Here is a 21,863-nt window from a genome sequence, read left to right on the forward strand (position 1 = left end):
TCGAAGAGGAATCATTTTGGGACATATGTTCTTCACAACTATTTTCTTATTTTCATTAGGACTACCACCTCCAAGTTTTTCCCTGTATATAGAACGAATATATGTACGTCAAGTGGATTTTACAGTTCACTTATTACCCATTCTATGATAATCGTTAAATTAACCAATAGTGGGGAATTGTTCAAAGTTCTTACACCTGCTCAAAATATTCCAACTACCTCAGATATCTCCGAAGTTTAGACTTGAGAGGATTAGTAGAGCACATCGGTTTTAGACTCGAACTAGATGCTGATTCGAGTGTAATTAACAGAAGATAATCCTACAGTTTTGAGCATTATCCAATTGTGAACTTGTGTTTATGGAAAGTTTATGTTTCAGCATTTCCACTTATATCCGGGAAAATAATATGACTCTTGTACTTGTCACCTTATATTTTTCTTTCCGCATTACATAAAACCTTTTTTTTTTGAGACACCTTCTATCATTGAGGAATGGTGATTTAAGGCAATCGAGATAATAATAAAGTTGTAAATAATTTCAATACTCACACATGATTTTGAGAGATACAACATTACTTTCTCCATCGCCCTCAACATTGGAAGCTATACAAGAGTAATTTCCCGTTTGACCCTTCGTGATTCCTTGGAGCGCCAAATCACTGGAGCTGATAATTATTCCCCCTTTTTGGTCATGCTGCATGACTTTTCCCTGGAAATATAAATCAATTAATGATTGTCGATCATCATCAAGAATAATATATAAGTTGAGGTGTCACACTATTTGAAAAACAAAGTTCAAATATGCATTAGAGATCATCAAGATAACAAATTTTGAAATTGTGTGATTGTATTTTCATTCTGCAAATACCGAAATAGCATAAACAATCATAAGAGGTATTTGATTGTTCAATGATCTGGGTCGAAGGGCAAATCTTCCTATTCTTAAAAATCAATTAAGCTCGACATTTATACAAATATATTTATAGTTAAAACCATAGTAAAGTGACCTAATGGAGCAGACTACTCCCATGTAATTAAACACTCGATAGAGGGTTGAGAGCAGATATATCAGAGTTGAATGGATGAAAACACCAAACTATGTTCAAAATATAAACGGTGCGCTCGAAGCTTTTCCCTGATTTATTAGAAACGATGTTTCGAAATCGGAGAGCAGGTATTCGATATAGCATCCCTATAAGGAACTGGAATATTAATTGACTACTTCATTGTAATACTGTTGTTTCGTTTCCGTTCAATTAATGTATCGGGTGTCTTGAATTCATAGCCTGAAGATGGGATCTCAAAATAACTTTGAACTAAAAAAAAAAAAATTGGCATATTTTCGGATTCGATTTTTGAGATAATTAATTTGGTGAGAACCGTAACCTCATAAATCAATTGTTTTCAAGCTATAAGAGAGAGAGGGAAAATTGTAAAATGACAGGCACCTTTTTCAGTAAAATTCATTAGTATTATCATTTATTCTTCATGCAATAAGTTTTGAAGCTTTGATACAAATCTATATCTTTTAAATGTAAACCATAAAAATTTCTATGAGAAATAAAATCGCATTTTTTACCCATTTTAGAAATATCTATCTTTGAAGAGTACAACACCTTTTTGTTTTTTCATTCATATCAAGATGAAAGTTCAGTCAAGTAGAGGTCGAAACGATGAATAATCAGAAATTTATTACATGATATATAAATTTATTATGGAACTATAAAAATCATAAAAAGTTTCAGTTTCACAAGGCAAACCAACCAAGTGCCTATATCGGGTGTCCCAAGGTGAGTGGCCTATTAGATTATTATGGAAACTATTGATGGTAAAGATTTCAAATTTTGTGGATAGATATTTGGCCAGTTAAGGTACATTTTTAAAATAATTTCACATTTCCAGTGTTGCCGGATGTACGACAATTTGGCAACAACTTTGTTATTTTAAATGGAACTTCCGGTATTTTTATTTTTTTTATGATACTCCATAAAATATTAAATCTATTCACTCTCACTTTTCCATCCCTATCTTCAACGGTTTTTGAGTTATTAATTATTTTTCGAAATTTTAGATCAAATTGGCGTATTACGAAAATGACTCTAGTTCGCTCAATATTTGAGATTTAAGTCAGAAATTTTGCGAGTCGTTAGATATTGATCTGATCTGTGTCACTGCTTTTGAATTATGGTTGTCAATAATACAGGACGGACCAAAAAAAATCATCATTTACCAAGTTACAAAATAGTAAAAAAGTCTGTGTAAGTGAATAGAAAAATTGTAGAATGTGTTGTACTGATTCCAAAAATTGAAAAATATACTAGGTGTCTAATTTGAAAAAATGAACTTTTTTACAATTTTGTAACTTGGCAAATGATGATTTTTTTTGGTCCGTCCTGTATTATTGACAACCATAATTCAAAAGCAGTGACACAGATTAGATTAATATCTAACGACTTGCAAAATTTCTGACTTAAATCTCAAATATTGAGCGAACTAGAGTCATTTTCGTAATACGTCAATTTGATCTAAAATTTCGAAAAATAATTAATAACTCAAAAACCGTTAAAGATAGGGATAGAAAAAATGAAGTGAATAGATTTAATATTTTATGGAGTATCATAAAAAAAATAGAAATACCGGATGTCCCATTCAAAATAACAAAGTTGTTGCCAAATTGTCGTACATCCGGCAACACTGGAAATGTGAAATTATTTTAAAAATGTACCTTAACTGGCCAAATATCTATCCACAAAATTTGAAATCTTTACCATCAATAGTTTCCATAATAATCTAATAGGCCACTCACCTTGGGACACCCGATATATGATGATCTGTGAACTCTAAATGATTGAAATATTTGGTAGCCAACAAGGTCTATGTCCTATCTGCTTATAACTATGAAAAAAGATCGACAAATCTAAATTAAACAACTGACAGACTTTTCAACACATACTAATTGGAATTAGGTAGAAAAACACGCCTCTAGGAATAAATTGAATATCAAAATGAAAAACAACATCTGCGAATTAGAAAGTTCAAAGTAACGCACCTTTTATGTAGAGAATTGGCCGAAAGAGTAGTTAATAAAAAGAAAATTAAAGTTACGGTCATTCGAATGCATTCTCCTAGATACAGGACATTGAGAGTAAAATCATTTTCCTGTTGGCAATCAAAATTACCAAAATATAAAATCAGGATCAGATCATTCATCAAATCGTATTCCTTCACTTGTAATCAAAAGGAATATTTCCCAAATAATCAACTACAATTATAATTTTCACTTCGAATATTAATTGAAGAATTTTACAACTTAATCCTTTGGTACTCGTATTACATATGGAAATTCCACCTAACAGGTATCACAAAAAGCTTTAATTATTTATGAAGCAAACGATCCATTGAAAAAGTTTCCAAGTCATTATTTCATTTGTCTACCATAAGTGCATGGTTATTACTGAAATCATTGAGAAATCGGAAATAACAGGTATTGAATTATAGATTCGAAATATGGAAAATTATTCTTCCATAGTCCATCAACCTCTAACCTTTTTGAAAGTTCGTTAACTATCTCGAACTCGAAGCATACACTGTGTAAAGTATGGAACAAATTCATTTTAGCTGAACAGACCATTTTAAAAAATAATCCTGAAACACGTCGATTTTTGATTTTAATTTACCGTATTTTAAAATAATAATCTAATATACAGGGTGAATTACTTTCGAGTAATGACGTCACCGTCAATTTCTTTGAATAGAACACCCCCATTTTGTCTCAATTTTCTGATTACTCTAGCTGAGCTGATTCCAAAAACGTATCACATGTTGATTCCAATTGGTACAGGGTGGACAAAAATACAAAAGTTTTGTGTGTGCTCATAAAGTAACGTGTAACATTCTTTATAAGTTAAATTAGCAATATTATCAAAAATACTTATTGTCTAGAGGCAATTGGTTTAAATGACCCTGTAGTTTGTCACATTGTTAGATTAATAAAAATGAGCTGTTTCCAAATGTTTGGTACTCGTGGTCTAGCAGACAGAATATGAAAGAAATTATTTCTTATCAATTTAAAAAAAACATAGTGGTCTAGTTTTTTGTGAAATGTCATTATTTGTTTAGTAATTTATTGTTGTTCAATGACAGTTTAGTACTACAATTTTTCTGGTATTCATGAATGTTTTAATTATTGCTAAGATTCAATTTGAAGTAGAAATGGAGTTTTTGTTCACCCTGTACCAATTGGAATCAAAATGTGATACATTTTTGGAATCAGCTCAGCTAGAGTAACCGGAAAATCGACTATTTTAGTGATGTTGATAATACTATATTTGACACGATAGAATTAAAAAATAGAGCAAAACTGATAAATCAGTGAAAAAATTTTGAAAATCCATCAATAAATGACACATGTACAGTGTAGTTTTAACTCGAGTTTTGTTTTTGTCACCATAATGGAAGAAGGCTTCGTGGAAGGACAAAGTGACAATTTGCCTAAAATAGATATATTCGCAGTGATGGAGTTTTTTTCTTCAAATCCATCTTATGTCAGTGCTGAAATCAAAGGAGTTAAACTTTTCAAGTAAGTATCTACTTTTGAGTTTGCTTCATCATGGTTCATCTTATAACGATGATTTATTTAAAAAACGTTTCATAAACAGTTTGTAGTTGAGTACTGGTTGTTGAAGTCTATCCATTATCAATGGCAAAACATATTTATGTGAGGAGTAAAAAGTAAAAAGAGAAAAAAGTAATGTTTAGTGCCCGTATAAAATCCGGTATGAATCAATTCTCATCTTCACACACATATGAAGTAGTTTTAGGTCCAATAAGTCACGCCTCATTAATTTCTTCCTTTGATTCATGTCATTTGGTACATGAAAAAACAATTTATTGGGGTTTTCAATTGTCGTGCTTGCACACATAGGCACAATACAATATTTGTAGGATTTTTTTTATTTCAGCCATCGTGTAACGAACAAAACACGGCACGAACGGCACAAGTGATTGTACACCAATGAATTCGTAAGCACTCTGCGAATACCAGTCGCCTCGTGTAAGTGGCGTGACGTCACACACTAGACTCTGCGTACTATGAAATTATTCTTCCAAGCGCAACTTCAAAGTCCCATAAATTTTTCATTTCTAGAGATATTTCAATGATTCTTCCACATTTTTGTTTCATTTTACTTAAATTTTTAAAATTAATCCTTAACAAAAAAATTAAAACTTGTCCATTGAGACAGAATGGGGGTGTTCCATCTAAAAAAAATTACGGTGACGTCATAACTCGAAAGTAATTCATCCTGTGTACCTATTAGATTATTATTTTAAAATACGGTAAATTAAAATAAAAATCGACGTGTTTCAGGCTTATTTCTTAAAATGGTCTGTTCAGCTGAAAATGAATTTGATCCATACTTTACGGACAGAGTGTTTAACGAATGACGGTATTGCGTCATATTGTAGTAAAATGAGATGTGTTAAATAAAACTTGATGCCAGGGATACTGCATCGTCTAGTACGGGTATCGTAAGTTCAAAGCTAATGTAAAATAAAGACACTTACGTTGTGTTTCCAGAGGACTTTGTAAGCCCAAGGGTTTGCGTTCACCTTGCACTCGAAGTAGACGTCATCCCCTTCTTCGATATCATCAGGATTTAGGTTCGATCCCAGCGTCAGCATCGGTATTGGCGCATCTGAGGAAGGAAGGAATGTTCGAAATTAATTCTGTTCTGTTTTTCTGCAAGGATTCGGAGATTATACTTTTTACTTCTGAGGAGGGTGTAGATGATTGGATTCGAGACGGTTGGTTTTCTGAGAGGAGTACATCACCTGACAAATCCGATTGTGTCACACTCTGGGGGATGGATATTTCGTGTTCGGAATGTACTTTGAGTCGGAAGAGAAGTTAATCATGAAAAATCGGAGAAAATCAGTAAAAAAATATTCAATATTGTTCGAGTGGCAGGAACAGAATGTCTCAAGTTTTGTGAACAATTCTCCCGAAATTCATTGTGTGAAATTTCTATACACTTCCATAAAAACAGAAACTTTCATTGATATTTTTGTTGACCAGCTACTGTATTTCACGATAAAAAGGAATAATAATATCATTATAGTAAAGGACCATCCACCAAATCAAATGAAAATTGATGTGAATTTGCTCGAATATTTTGTGTTGTAGAAATCGTCATGAAATCTGAATCAAATCGATTATGCATGTTCGTACAGCTGATTAAAGTCCCCTATAGAGAAAAATGATTCCTACATGACCAGAAGACATACAGGGTGAGTCCTAATATATCAAGTTCTTCAGTGATTTTGTAGAACATGAGCGATGGAAATTCATTCAAATTTGAACTTCGATTGAAATGTAGTTCCATCAAGTAGAGACCGAGTTTTAATCCAATAATTGATAATTTGATGAACTTCGGAAGTTCAACTAATATTGAGTTTGCCTGAGGAATTTTTGCCACCTCATTTTGTGGGCCTACGAATGGATAAAAAAGTAACGTCAAACTTCAGCATCATTAATTGACCTTATTAAAATCGACATTAATCGATCTTTGTGAAAAAAGAATTGGTTTGAGAATTTTACCAGGAAAAAACAATTCAAACAACAAATCTGCTTTGAATTTTAAATGTTTTTATGATTGGATCAGTTGTTAGGTGCAGTGTATAATTTCTTCAAGAACGAAATGAAATAAATTTGGATGAATGATATAAAAGAAAGAGAAAAAGGTCTTTACTGATCGAAAACAACCAGAAAATAGTCATTGACTTCCGACCCTCCAGGTCAGTATGTCTTTTGGTTCTTGTAACATTGAAATCCATCATTCTTATTCGATTTTAATGAAATTTGGGGGTGCAGTCGGCTCAGCACATTGAATTTTCCATAAAAATTGCTTTTCTGGATATCAAGCATTAGGATTTAATTCCGATGGTTCCTGCCCTGTCACCTAATGGTCTATTGTGCCCCATGATATACAGCATGCGTTGCACACAAGTAAATTATATTTCCGGGAATAATTGTTTCACTTATTGTGCTAAATTTTATGAAACACTCAATGGCAGGTTGTCTTCAGTTTTCATGAATGAAAAATTCTTAATACTTTGTGCTTCCTACGAGAAACGTCAATCCTAACAAATGAAAGAAAACAAATTGTACGTAGGTATATTGGATGAAACCAAAACTTCTGTTTTCGCGATGATTCTTGTCAATTTATCCTGAGTTCTCAAGTGCAGTTCTACCTACGTTCTCCTATTTACATATTCGTAATATAAAGCTCTGTGAAATATGCGCCATATGGAGAAATCCGCTTATACATATCTGAATGGCACTAAAGTGCTGCTGCAGACGTTCTTATTCTCTGTTGACGTTTTATCGATTTCAAATGGCTCAACGAGCAACAAGAACTCGCATTCTGCGGACAATTTTGGGACAAAAACTGCAGCAAAATTTTCGTCAGGATTGTTTTTTTATTAGATCACAATTTATAGCTACCTCAATATGAATTAGTTTCAATGAGTCTACCTGATGAAAGTTATCTAATATAACCATCAAAATTACTGAACCATTGTGCCAAAACTGAAATATAAAATTAATTTTTTTGAAATTATTATTTAAGTTATGAATGTGGATTTGCATATCCATTTCACAGGAGAGTAAGAAAGAAGATCTATGTCTACCTGTTGAGATCGCTATCTCTGTAAATATTACCAGAGAACTTTCCCTTTCAGTTAGCCTACAGGGTTCTCAATTTAAAATTAGTGAAAAGAATATACAAGTTTGTAAATTCAGTTTTTGATAATTTTGATATATATATATAATTCAAATGAATTTGTATGTTGGCCAAAAAGTGCAAAAAAAAATGATTACATAATTTCTGTCTAATACTGATGGCTTTCACGCATGACTTAACCGATTTAGAATATTCCGCTCATTTTGGCAAGTCCAGATATTTCGCCTGTACCTGGGGTAAGTATTTTCGGAGGTTTCGAATATACCCATATATAGTTCTGTCATCTTCAACGGAACAATTGCCACATGAATGAAGAGAGCTAAAAATCTCTTGACTTTTCGCATTGCTTTTCCATCTTATTTTCAGTATACTCCGGTGCTTTACACATCATAAAATAAAAAAAGAAACATTTTAGTAAGACTAATTATTTTTCCCTACAAGTATCATTTCTATTTTAAATTTGATATCGAAAAGACTTCCGTTATAAGTTTTGAGATAACGTTTCACTAAAATTGTGAGAGGAGTTTTTCAATCGATCAATTCTGTTAGATTGCAAAACTTGGTTCTTTCATTATCGTTAAAATTTCAATTGCGTTTTCTTTTTCCATGGAATTTCAACTTTTTCTTTATACAATCAGGATACGGAAAAAGTGTTCGTTATTTCAATCACCGGATATGACACATCCACTCATTCTTGTCATATTTCCATTAGGAAGCAATTCACATAAATAACACCTATGGATCGTGCTCTTTGGTCACGTGTGAAATCCCCCAGAGAAATTTTCCGACGCCAATATAAAAAATGATGAAGAATATCTCGTTCACACGGCGAATCTCCTGTGAACTACGATGTCACATCGGACAGATTGCAGAAAAGCAACAAGATCGAGCCATCTAAAAACAGACCAACTCACAGAAAACGTTCAATTTGACGGAAGCTTCTTTCACGCCATTTCTAACGAAATGGTTCGACGCCCGGCAGCTTAACGAGCGTCCGTTCTCCAGCCGCGTCGGGACGAAGGTCAGCGTCGACGTTGTCACGTTTCCATCTGTGGAATCCTGGAAAAAAAGAGAATTTTTTAGTATCGACTCTGGACGCCTGCAAATTGTTTCATATACTGACACAATGGGGGCGTGTATATTTGGAGTTGTGGAGGATGTCATGGGTTGTTCCAGTTCTCCAGTTCTTTTTTCAACAGTTAAACGGGAGGAAGGCATTCGGACAACGAAGATATTTAAAGATGTCAGTGGCTTCGGAACGACTTAACTCAACAATATTGAAAAATGGGTTCTTGTTTATGTGTTTTATACAGAATTACTGGTCAATAATTATCCAAGGTATTCGTCAATGAGAAATATTGGATAAACTTTCAATCATTTATTTTTTAAAATATTATTTTCGTAAAAGCAAAGGTACAAACAAATCTTAAGATTAATTTAATTTCGGAGCGAATTTAATACGGAGTTAAAATCGTGAAATTTTGCGGCTTAGCATCTCTAACTGAAGGGTTTTCCAATAAAAAGAATGACATCGAAAAAAAAAACGAGTTTATTTTGAGATATTAAGGAATTTGAAGATTCTGAGATATTAAAACAAAATGGGTATATTCAAAGAGCAATTAATGGACTTTCATTTCATTGAAGAGAGAAATGTGTGTCATTAATGATGTAAAACAATAACAGCCAAAAGGCTGCCACGGCTACGGTTGCAGCACTATATCCTTATCATGAAATTTTCAATTACCAATTCGCACATTTCTGGTTGAATGTCCACGATAACTTCACAAATTCCATATTAAGGTCTCATATAGATTTTGGAGCATTGGTATAGAACTAATATTTCACGTGGATTCAAAGAAAAAAAATCTAAAGGTGTCAAACCACAAGATCTTGGTGACAAATTATGATCACATCTTTGAGAAATATAATTTATAACATGAACAGGAAATTTTTTGTTCCCATCAATATCTTCAATTTTTTGCCCATTTCCCAAGATCGACAAAGAATCCACAAATATGGTTTCCTTCAACATCACAGGCTACCCCAGCAATATTTCATATTATTCTTGAGCGACGCAGACAGTTTCGATTCTTCACTTCACTAACTTGTCTTAACTAAGTTAGCGGGCTATTCAAAATGGAAACTTCAATTAGAAAACACGTGCGTCATTCTCAAATTGGTGGATCAAATGTAAATTTCATAACATTTCTATGATAAGAATTTTTCAAATCCAATAGGAGGATCACTATGGAGGAGGTTAGGTCTATTATTTCAAATATTGGTTCGAACGCATTGGGCATTGATGGTATATATGCCAGAATGCTACATTAGTCAGTCAATGTTACTTTGCCCACCATGAAATGTTTGCATCGAGTCTGGATATTATCCGAGTGTCTGGAAGTGCTTTATTGTGAATCCTCTACCCAAAATTCCTAATCTTAAAGATTTGTCCGACAATACTACCATGTCGGAGATTCTCGAGAATGTACTTTTTATTTAGATTTTTAACTACGTTTTCGAGAGCGAAAGGCTTACTGCTCATCATTCACTTTCAGAAGGGGTTAAAGCACTACCACTCTTCCTTTAAATGTAGCAGATAGACTAGACCATGAGTTGCTTTGTGCTAAATTAAATTAGTAGAAGTAGTTAAATTAAATTATTTCGTTATGATGCATCTGCTTTGGAATTTTTAGTTGTAGTTGGTAGATATCAGTAAGTTTAATTACGTGATCCATTTTCGGAGTACTGCCTGATAACTTTTTTAGGTGTTCCTCAGGGTTCCATTATTGACCCCCTGCTATTCCTTGTATATATATATATATATATATATATATATATATATATATATATATATATATATATAGTTCATATGTATAGAATTGTTGCGTTTGTTGACATTTTTATTGTGATGACACCCAGGTTTACCTTTCTTTCCTCCCCTTCTTTATTTATATGGCTATCGAACGGTTAACTGAAGATTTGTCCAAAATTGTGCGATATTGCAGGTTGAACCTTTCATACGGAGGTTGAGCAAGTCAACTCACCAGATAGTAAAAGAACAAATATTTGAAAATTCCGATTTGTGACCATTTTCAATTAATGAATAAGGTGTCACATTGTTATGTAACTTCAAAATAGCTGAACACGGACATTCGTGGATTATTATTCAATTCAAATGTTTCCTGGAAACCTCATATTCACCAGATTATTCTGTTTTTTATTCAATTCGTAGGAGTTATCACTGAACAAACGCGCAAAAGTTCCGCCTATACGGCAGAGCTTTTTTCTGGGATTTTACACAACCCCAAGCTCATTCATGAATACTATAACAAAATGAATACTTTCACTAAAACTCAGACCTGCCTCGAACTCTGAATCCTCTTATTCCCAAGGGAGGCGAACTGCATTAACGAATATAAATACCTGCAACATTAGGGAGACATGGCTTGACGGAAAGTTCTGTTTATGGGACCATAACCTGCTAGCATATATACGGAATTCTTGTACCCCGTTTATTCCTAATTTCCAAGTTGGAGAAGGAGCACGTGTTCGAAAGTCTTTATGTCTCATAAGAATGCGAATATATTCGCCAAGAAACTGCTGCAAGAAAGAGAAAGTACAGGAATTTGTAGAGAAAACAGTAGTATGTATGAACTATCTGTTTTTGAGTAAATAGTCTATGTAGAAATTTCTTTGAAGCAAAACGCAAATATATTTTCATAGGACACTTTCAAAATATGTGTACAATCGTTCTGTGAGCTGCTCTTGCCCACACCTTATTCATAACACTTCTCTGCGAACTCATATATCGGTCACAATCATAGTGCTTTTTAAGGTTGATGATAATACGTTACCAAAAATAGTGCCTATTAGAGAAAATCATGAATCTTAAGATTTTTGCTTCTCTTAAAAGTTGACCAAATTATTTCATGAAATTAACATCAACCTAGCCACTGAATTCGTTTTCAAACCTGTTCTTTGTTTAGTATAATATTATTTTCAACCATGCTCCCCTGAATTGAACATTCTGCACTAACCATGGAGGAAATGAATTCATACAGGGTATTTCAAAAAAAGATGATATAAAAAAAAAGTTTGTGATGCTTCATAAAAAATTTTTGGTAGAGGGCAAAATCAAAACAACAAAAAATTTAAGCAGAATATCAAAAAAAGCCTATTTTTTCAGTAACAACAGATCCGACATAGTTGACATTTTTCTTGTATAAAGAATCACAATTCCAAGCCTTCGACAAGGTTCCGTGCTTATAGCATCATCAGATTCATAAAAATAGGGAAATCACTAACGTGAATTCAAGAGACTTTGAGCGTTTGTTCAGTCATGCGCCAATTACATCCTTGCAGTCAAAATATACAGGGTGAGTGTTTGACTTATACATATATTTGAACCGAAGGTTGTTGAAGGCAAAAGAAACACTTTTTTCCTCAACTATTTTTTCTGATTCAATTTTTCATTTCTCATCTAGTATAGAGGGCAGTTTGTAGTTGACCGGACTAATTTAATGGCCTGTATATTCTCAACTCACCATGTATATACCTGTATACAGTTATGTGGTCCCCAAGGGATTCATTGACGCACGCATTAACGAAATTTCAAAAGCTTCGGACGTCACGTCAGTGTTTTTATATTTCAAATACTCATTTCCTTTATTTATTTTTTCTTCAGTTTGATGTAAACCATTTATGATGACCTCAACAGGTTTTGAATATGATTAGGATATTTGTGTGGAATCATCCATCATAATTTTATGAATTTCTTTCATATATACTGTCCATAATCTCTTAGGATAATGAGCTGGATGGAGAAATAAACACATGATCAGTGTTCACGTATCTATGTGCCACCTATCATTAGAAATGAACTGGTAACCACTCCAATGATGGATTTCCGATAATTTCAGTATCGAATTGTATTCAAGTTCAACGGTAATTACGACATATTCAAAATAATGTCGGGCTTTATGTTTGCCAGGAAAATACATTGAAATTGAAGTAGATATGTTAATGATCGATTTCCACATTGTAGGTTATTGTTGGTATTCATTATTTTGTATTCAGTCCCTATGAAGCTATGCATGATTCTGATCGTTGAAAATTAACCGAGAAGATGAGCAAAAATATTAGTATCACCTATTATTATCATGGATATGGATTTGTTTTATTCAGGTTGAAGCTCATTCATCTACTAACGAGTTTTATACTACTCTAGATGTTCACATGGAATTGAAAGGAGAGTTTGTTATTCTACTCGGTTGGATTTGATGTCACTGAAATATCAGCTTTTTTCCTACGATATTTTGCTTAAATTTTTTCTGATTCTTCTGATGACGCACAAAACACGAAATATTGAGGAAGCTTGAAGTGGTTATTATTTCTGCATTCGCCGTTGGTAAAGAAGAGGCTGTGAAGGCGATTTTTGGCGATGAATATATAATCACAATTAATAATAAATATTAAGTCTTGAAAAAGTTATTTACCAAAATTTTAAATATGGTTACAGTATCTTGGTGGTGAAGAACAAGATTCTCCATATATTAAAATTAACCCACTGAAAAATTAATACCTCAAGTTTTTTCAAGTAGAAACTCCTAAAATATTTGAAACTATTCGAAATAAGAAGCCCTAACAGCAAACGACGTGTCCATAGCAAACATAATAAACAAACACATCATTGAGAATGACGGTAACCCGTTTCGAGAAAAAAATCTGAACATACTTGTAGATGGGAACAACATAGGTCCTAGGACGAATCCCTGCGGTACTCCTAATTTCAAAGTGTACTCAGATGATAGAGTATTCCAACATTGACATTTGCTGATCTTTTTCCGGAATAACTTTTCTATCATTCTAAAAATATACCCCTGAAACCCAAGTTAGAACAGTTCTCAATGATTAAGTTTAAAGAGAGAGTATCGAAAATCCTTGAAATGTCAAAAAACAATCCAACAAAATAAAACCCGTTATCAAGACACTCGTATATATATGTTGATCAGTGAATATAACAGCTGCCGTTTGGGTTGAATGCTTTGATCTGAAGCCATGCTGGAAATTGAACAAAATACTATATTTTCGATACATTTCATCATTCCAAAACTTTTAGAAAACGAGTTCAGCAGAGAAATTGGCCTTTAATCGGTGATATCATGAATGTTATTTCTCTTAAAAACTGGAATGACCGTAGCTTTCTGCAACGATGAAGATAATATAGCCCGGCTTATGAACAAGTATGGAGTGTACAAAATGCTGGCATGTTGTCTTCAGAATTTTAGCAGAAATGGTATTCGTACGCAAACTCCCATCTATACCAATACTAGATATGGATATTAGTATATTTTGGAAGTTACATTTCTCAAGAGTGACTTAGCCCTTACACTCCCGAATAATTTTCAACGAAGATTTCATGTTTCTCCACATTTTTTCTATCACATATGTTTACGAAATATTAGGTCTTATTCAAAAAACAAAATGATCATGTCATTTTGACAGGTTTTGATTATACTCACGATTGTGATGTTCAGGAGTCTTCAAGGTTCATGCACAGTTGTGACAGTGTCACAATTGTGAGCACCAGGAGTGTTCGTATACTAAGAATTAACGAAGGAAAAAACAGATTCTTATTTTTTATTGAAAAACAAAGCAGAAAAAATGTAACAACAATAGGAAATATTATTTTTTTGTATGGAAAATTTGAAAACAATTTCGCAATCATCCAATATATTGAAGATTTACTCTCAAGAGGTAAAACCTATTCTTTGGCATTGTATCTTCAATTGCTGAAAATTTTAACTGTTTGTTCCAACACATGTGAATACTCGGAAATTTAATACAGCCCATAATGATGCATGCAATGGAATGCATTCTAAAAAAATTTCGTAGTTCTTCGGCAGTTAAATTCAGTTTGAGTTCTTTTCCATTTTTTTTGTAGATAATATTGTGACGTATGATGGAAAAAGATTCTTCCAAATATGTACCTCCTGAAATAACTTCATGCAGATATAACTTCAGATGGATTGACAAGTTCCTCTGCAGAATAACTTGAACTTCTAAACTTAGACTTCTTCCACGAAAACGTTGCAATACTTCTGGAAGATGAAGATGCGCGCATTTCGGGTTGTACTTCGATTTCTTCGATCACTGTTAAGAAAGAGTTGATTGGGAACCATGTTTGGATACGAATAAATCCTCATCTTCATCAGAGGAGGATTTATTCGTTTCAAAACATGGATCCCAATCAACACCATCGTCGTCGTCGTCTTCAAATTCAAAATCTGAACCAATCTCGCCCAGAAGTTCGAATAATTCATCAGGATTATCCGCCAATCTAATATTATCGACTTTTTCAGTTCGTTTTGAGAAAAAAATTAAGCAATTTCAATTGGTAATGACCAACATTACGGCACACTCCTATTAAATTTTTTAATGGTTCACTCCTGACCCTCACAAATGTGTTACTCTTTCAAAACTCTACTGTAGTATGTGAAGTAAACATTCAAATTTTATTATAAAGCTTTGCAATAAAACTATGGAGCATCCTCAACAATTTTGCATCGTTTTAAATACAACAAAAACTTTTTTTCAATATGTGTCTACTTCTTGATGCCGTTTCCAACAGGGATGCGAACGCACACAACTTCAAAGTGTCTGGAATAAACATAAATACCGACTTCCTAGTAAAATGCATACGCAACACTGTTGACAGAAACACTCACAATAATGTGATGCAGGATCAAACCCGTAATAACTTTATTTTCGCTTTTATATCCAGTGAAAATAAGACACTCACAATTGTGAGTATACGGAGCGTTAGGGTTAGAAGGTACCTTTGCACTTTTGTACAGAGCAAAATTTCAATTGGTATGAAAGCCCATCAAGTCGTATATGACTACATAATTGCAACAACTCCATGCTCCGCAGTCACCTTAAAATCAGATGTAATTCTATAAATCTAATCAGATCACGACACAAAGTTCTATGAAAGACCGGGAGTCTAACACTACTCGCGCTTGTAGATTCAGGCAACCATGGAATGAGATCATTAGGATCGGACATGAAACGAAAGGGTGGAAATCACAGTAAACAAGCCGCACCACGTTGAAAACCAGGGATTTCATTTCGGCAGTCACATAGATTTATATCACCATGGTCCAAGTGTAACTGAATACGACCGCCGAGAATGCTACAAACCCATACATCATAATCCAGTCGGAAATTTCGAGTATTGTCGTCGCCATTCCAGCGAATGGAGGGTTCTCCAGAGTCATGTTACATGTGAATCTCACTTGATGAACCCCAAATTGAAACTCTGTCAATCTAGTCGTATATTCCGCCAGATGGATATAATAATGAGGTTAATTGACTTCGTTAGAGTCGGAGCATTGTTCGCAATCCTAATATTCTAATTTCTCTTCTATTAGGATCACATATTCTGCCCAACTTTCCGACTGCAAATCTACCAACTTGACACGTCAAACTGCTGGTTTAATTATGAATGATTTCCGTTTGGAAGACGACCTGCAACGAGTTTTGGGGAGGGGGTAATGCTTTAACGATCTACTAGAGTCTGAATGAAGAAAGATGTGTTCAAGATTGGATGCATCAGAATAATTGAGTAAGTTCAACGCGAAGTTCATGAATGTGAGTCTGGAGATTTTGTGTGCCTTTTGAAGTATGCCTCTGGTTATTCATCCTTGAATTCGAAATAACATGCTTGAGGGCGTTTATTATTGTTGAATCAATATTGCAGGATTTCTGTGGGCCAGATAAGCAAAGGTGCATAAAGAGCTGTCTATGGCTTCATTACATTTTATAATAATGTCAATAGTCATCCTTTCTTTCTGTTGTGTGGTGTAGCTGTCACTTCACTTTTTACACAGTTTGTATTAATGCAAGAATCATTGCTGAAGATGATATGATGATCTTTGATAATGTTATTTTGAAGGATCTCTTTATTATATTATAGAACCCTTCGACCTGGAGATTTTGTGTGCCTTTTGGAATATGCCTCTGGTTATTCATCCTTGAATTCGAAATAACATGCTTGAGGGCGTTTATTATTGTTGAATCAATATTGCAGGATTTCTGTGGGCCAGATAAGCAAAGGTGCATAAAGAGCTGTCTATGGCTTCATTACATTTTATAATAATGTCAATAGTCATCCTTTCTTTCTGTTGTGTGGTGTAGCTGTCACTTTACTTTTTACACAGTTTTTATTAATGCAAGAATCATTGCTGAAGATGATATGATGATCTTTGATGATGTTATTTTGAAGGATCTCTTTATTGTATTATAGAACCCTTCGACATCCAGAATATTGTCCTTGTTGTTGGTAAATGTGGATTTTTTTCGTACTACAAATCTACCAACTTGACACGTCAAACTGCTGGTTTAATTATGAATGATTTCCGTTTGGAAGACGACCTGCAACGACTTTTGGGGAAGGGGTAATGCTTTAACGATCTACTAGAGTCTGAATGAAGAAAGATGTGTTCAAGATTGGATGCATCAGAATAATTGAGTAAGTTCAACGCGAAGTTCATGAATGTGAATCTGGAAATTTTGTGTGCCTTTTGGAATATGCCTCTGGTTATTCTCCTTGAATTCGAAATAACATGCTAGAGGGTGTTTATTATGGTTGAATCAATTATAGAGGATTTCTGTGAGCCAGTCAAGGGAAAGTGCATGAAGATTATTCTGGCTTCATTACATCTAATGATAATACACATAATGATAATGTCAATAGTCATTCTTTTCTTTCTGTTGTGTGGAATTACAAGACCACACAACTTTACTTACACTTAATTTTTTACACAGTTATTTTGCAGCATTTCTTTATTACCATATAGAAACCTTCGGCATTATGTAGAATGTCCTTGTTGTAGGTAAATGTGGATTTTTATCGAGCCTCAATTATATTATTCATTGATTCAATAAGCATGCTGTGTAAGCACAAAAATTTCTTGTTTCCTCTAGATATTCAATTGTTTTTATTTTTCCAACAGAATCAACCTTCTTAATTTCACTATATCTAGTACTAGTTACAAGATATTGATCTGCAAGTTTTGAGTATTTTCACTTAAGACTGATATTATGATTGTTTTCTTCAGTATATAATTTTTTTAGATTAGTTTTTGGAGGGTACTTGTTCAGATTATGATACACCTAGTATGATTGCTATTTCCTGGTAAAAAGTATATTGGCTACTGCTTTACGATTTACAAACATTTAGCATTTTCCTGTGATATATCCGTCGTAGTACATCTGCATCTCGTTTAGATCATTTGATTTTGAATAACTGAAAGAAAGCCTGTCATTGCTGCCCATAATGAACGCGATGTGATCTCGATTTTCAGTATAACAGTTCTGTGTTGCTTGGTGCCTGAAATATTTTCAAAAGCTGTTTATTTAGCCACTTTCAGTTTGTATTGACTCTGCATGCCTGAGAGGTGGCGTTACGTGTCACACTCTACCGGCAGATTCATAAGACTCACTACAGGGCCAGAGTCACCCCTCCACGATGTGGATTGCCCAACTGATGACTCCTCCAGCGATCTCGTGACGAAACATCGCAATCCCTAGAGAGAGGGCACACCTACGTAATTTAGCTCTAGAAATACTGGCTCAAAGTTCATTAATTGCCATTAGGTCTCTGGGTTTATTTCTTAGCGTTTGGAGTGGTATATCTGTTCTGTTTTGTATTTGTTATATAGGTTGTGGGGGAGTGTCCTTGAACTATTACTAACGAGTAGAGCGGAATATGGGAATTATAACATATACACAAATTTATATATGTTGAACTATCTAATGTTTCTGATATGGGAAAAAATACTATCACTCAGGATGCGAGTTTATTTTGATAATCACATTTGAACTAACTTATTATACAGGATCTAAGTGTGTAAGTCTGAGTGACACCAGTGGTGAGGGGCAAATCGAAAGTGTGTGTTAGAGCGACGGTTCCTTGGTGCCTGCTCTGTAGATTGGGTTCGATCATGCGCATGATTGATTCTGACCATTATGACCTCAGCATGATTTAGTTAGTATTCTATGGACTCAGTATTACATGGGCTCAGTATTCAATCATAAATTGCTTACATATATTTTATTTCAACTCAACTGAGCAAGTATGTCCCTGTATTTTCTTTTTCATTTTTAACTTTATTTGCGTTCTTACTTGGGTGTTTCGGCGAAGGTAATTAGGTATGAAAATATGTTGGATATTTCAGTGTTCTTCTCATTGTAGAAGATCTAGACATCTGGTCGTTGAAGGGTTATAGTCAGATACTCGGAGTTGGGTTGAAATAGATTATATAAATTTGTGTATCTGTTATAATATTCTTTTTTGCTGTGTTCTACTCTGTAATCAACAGTTCAAGGACACTCAAACAAAGTGGTGACTGCCCCGTTATGCCAACGTTATGCTTTTCAGCATGTTGATAGGACACAAAAAACCAACATGTAAAGCATAGAGTACGATTCATAACCTCCCACATTTCAGCGTCTTCGCAGCGAGAGTGCTGATGGTACGCTAAGCTTAGCTTATACTTTTGTACCTTTTCCTCTGAGGCGTCGTCGGTACTGACAGGGAAGTGTGTAATGTCTCTTTGTTTTCTCGAGAGATAGTGTCATACGAAATGAATGCGTGTTTTATATTCCGTTGTCTTTCCTTTAGATATTTTAATTGCCATAATATGCTAATTGATCTATAGTGCTGAAACCTTTGTTCTTCAGGCTGGTGTGCGTCTATTTGATTTGTTAATATATTGGTGATGTGTACTATGGGATAGTAGGTGCATTGGCCCACAGTTTTCTATATTCTCATTATCCCCATTTCGATAAAAGGGGATTCATCCTCGTGTCCGGTATGTTGCTTTGAAGTAGACATTTATTTAGAAGTATTTGTAATCTCTCAATAACCGCTCCTCCCATTTTCAGCATTTCACATGTAATTCCGAGCTAATGATTGTAATTACCTTACAAACTCATACCACGAACGGCTGAGTAGGGTGATGACTACTTAGCCTCCATAATCCCGTCGACTGGATCTAATTAAGCTGAGCGTTGATACAGATCACGTCAGAATATGGTGGGAGGGGTAGGGTAGGGAACATCATGATCATGGTTCCGATAAATGCCGATGCGGCAATTTCAGTCGATATGTTTCCATTTAGCCGCCAAGGGACGCCGTCGGAATGCTAAAGTAATAAAATGTCAGTAACTCACCGATTGCGTATAGTTGAATCTGGGGGGCTTCAGCTCCTTGCCGTCCATAATCCAGGTTATTTGTGCGGACGGCCTGGAGCCGTACGTTTGGCACGGGATCTCGTACTGCCGCTCCGCAGAGAGGGGATTATTCATGCCGAAGATTTCCACGCCCAGGGGTTGAACTGAAAATGTAGATTCATTTAGTTTTGCGGGGAATATCGCCGAGATGAGCGGGACTACGTTTCCGAAAAAGGACTCGGGCCGCGGGATCATATCGATTCTGGACGCCCGAGGATACGGCGAATATCCTGGATGGCTGCGAACGAAAAATTCTCTCCTTAGGTGGAATTCGGTGAGACTGGGGTTTTTTCAATATTGAACTCTGGGAATTATCGAACCTTTCGAGTTATCGGAGGTGGAATTAATTTTTTTTCGGGACGAATCCTCGAAGTTATGATTTTTTTGTAGGCGTCGTTATATTTGCTTTGGAATCTTCATTGAAATATATCCCGAAATAATATGAAAGTAGGTGACTCAAGTTTATTATGGAGTTAAATGAAGGTTAAGTGGTTTTTTTTTCTTGTGGAAAATATGAATATTTATCCTCATGGAATAGTATTAAAAATCATTTTCAATTTGAAATCACAAACAGGTTGTAATTAACCTTTGTGATGTGAATTGTTTACTTTTGAAATAATAAATTTATTCATTCAAAAGGACTAATGTATATTTTCTCTGAATTCTTCGTATGTTGTAGAATATAACCTCCTAAACAAGAAAGTCTAGGAGGTCCAACTCAATCCTGAGATTAGTTTTCGAAATACAGGGTGTTGAAGTGGGGAAATGCGCGACAAATATTTCTTAGCCATAAGGTAATAATTTCAGTCTGACTTTTAATAAAAATCATTGTTGGATATGGAGTGAGTCAAACAATGTTCAAAATTATATTCGTTCAGTTCTTAATTCCTTCTGTAATTGAAAAAATCGTCCGTGGAATTTTCCAATTTTTTCCAATAGGTACCTACTCTCAGTTCGAGAACACTTTTATAATTTCAAACAATATTGGATTTGCTATGACCAGTTTTTGAGATACACTAGTTGATAATTTAGAGGTGCAGCCGTTATTACAAAAGTTTTCATAAAGTTGTAGTCAATAAAAATTTCATTCAGAATTGGTGTTTATTTATTAGGTGTACAACCTTGCTTCCGCCGTTTTGTAATAGACGGCTCATCGAATGCTGTCAAATACCTATGGTGAGGCGGCGATTAGTGAAAGAAAGTGCCGAGAGTAGTTTCAACGATTTGAAAACGGCGATTTCAACGTCGAAGACCAACATGTCGGTGAAAGTGAGAAGGTTTTCGAAGATTTAGAATTGGAGGCTTTACTTGATCAAAACTCATGAAAAAGGCAACAAGAATTGGCAGGATCAGTGGGAGTGACGCAACAAGCCATTTTAAAACGCCTGAAAGTCATGGAAATGATTCAGAAATAAGGAAATTGGGTGCCGTGAGAGTTGAAGCCGAGAGATGTTGAACGGCGTTTGTTTGCTTGTGAACAGCTGCTTGTAGGACCAAGACGGAAAGGATTTCTGCATCGCATCGCATCGAAAAATGGGTTCATTACGATAATCACAAGCGGGGATATCCCGGCCATGCTTCCACGTCGATGACCAAACCGAATATTCATAGTTCCAAGGTTATGGTAAGTATTTGGTGGGATCAGCTCGGCATAGTGTATTATGAGATTTTAAAACCGACTGAAACAATCACAGGCGATTGTTATCGAAAGCAATTAATGCATTCGAGCCAAGTTTTGAAAAACAACCGTCTGTTATACAACGAGAGACATGATAAAGTGATTTTCATTAAGATGTACTTGGAAACGTTGAAATGGGAAGTCGTA

General features: G+C 34.6%; 1 protein-coding gene across 2 annotated transcripts in view; it reads right to left on the reverse strand.

The window, feature by feature from the left end:
• The window catches only part of LOC123674726 (nephrin), a 368,531-nt gene that overhangs the window by 50,588 nt on the left and 296,080 nt on the right, over positions 1–21,863 (reverse strand). For both annotated transcript variants that reach the window (XM_045609779.1, XM_045609768.1), the window contains exons 7-10: positions 19,979–20,142; positions 8,656–8,800; positions 5,565–5,695; positions 549–708 (exon numbers count right to left, since the gene is read on the reverse strand). In XM_045609779.1, the coding sequence (XP_045465735.1) occupies positions 549–708; positions 5,565–5,695; positions 8,656–8,800; positions 19,979–20,142 (600 nt within the window). The remainder of the gene's footprint in view (positions 1–548; positions 709–5,564; positions 5,696–8,655; positions 8,801–19,978; positions 20,143–21,863) is intronic.

The sequence above is a fragment of the Harmonia axyridis genome, chromosome 1 (genome assembly GCF_914767665.1).
Source record: "Harmonia axyridis chromosome 1, icHarAxyr1.1, whole genome shotgun sequence".
NCBI lineage: Eukaryota > Metazoa > Arthropoda > Insecta > Coleoptera > Coccinellidae > Harmonia > Harmonia axyridis.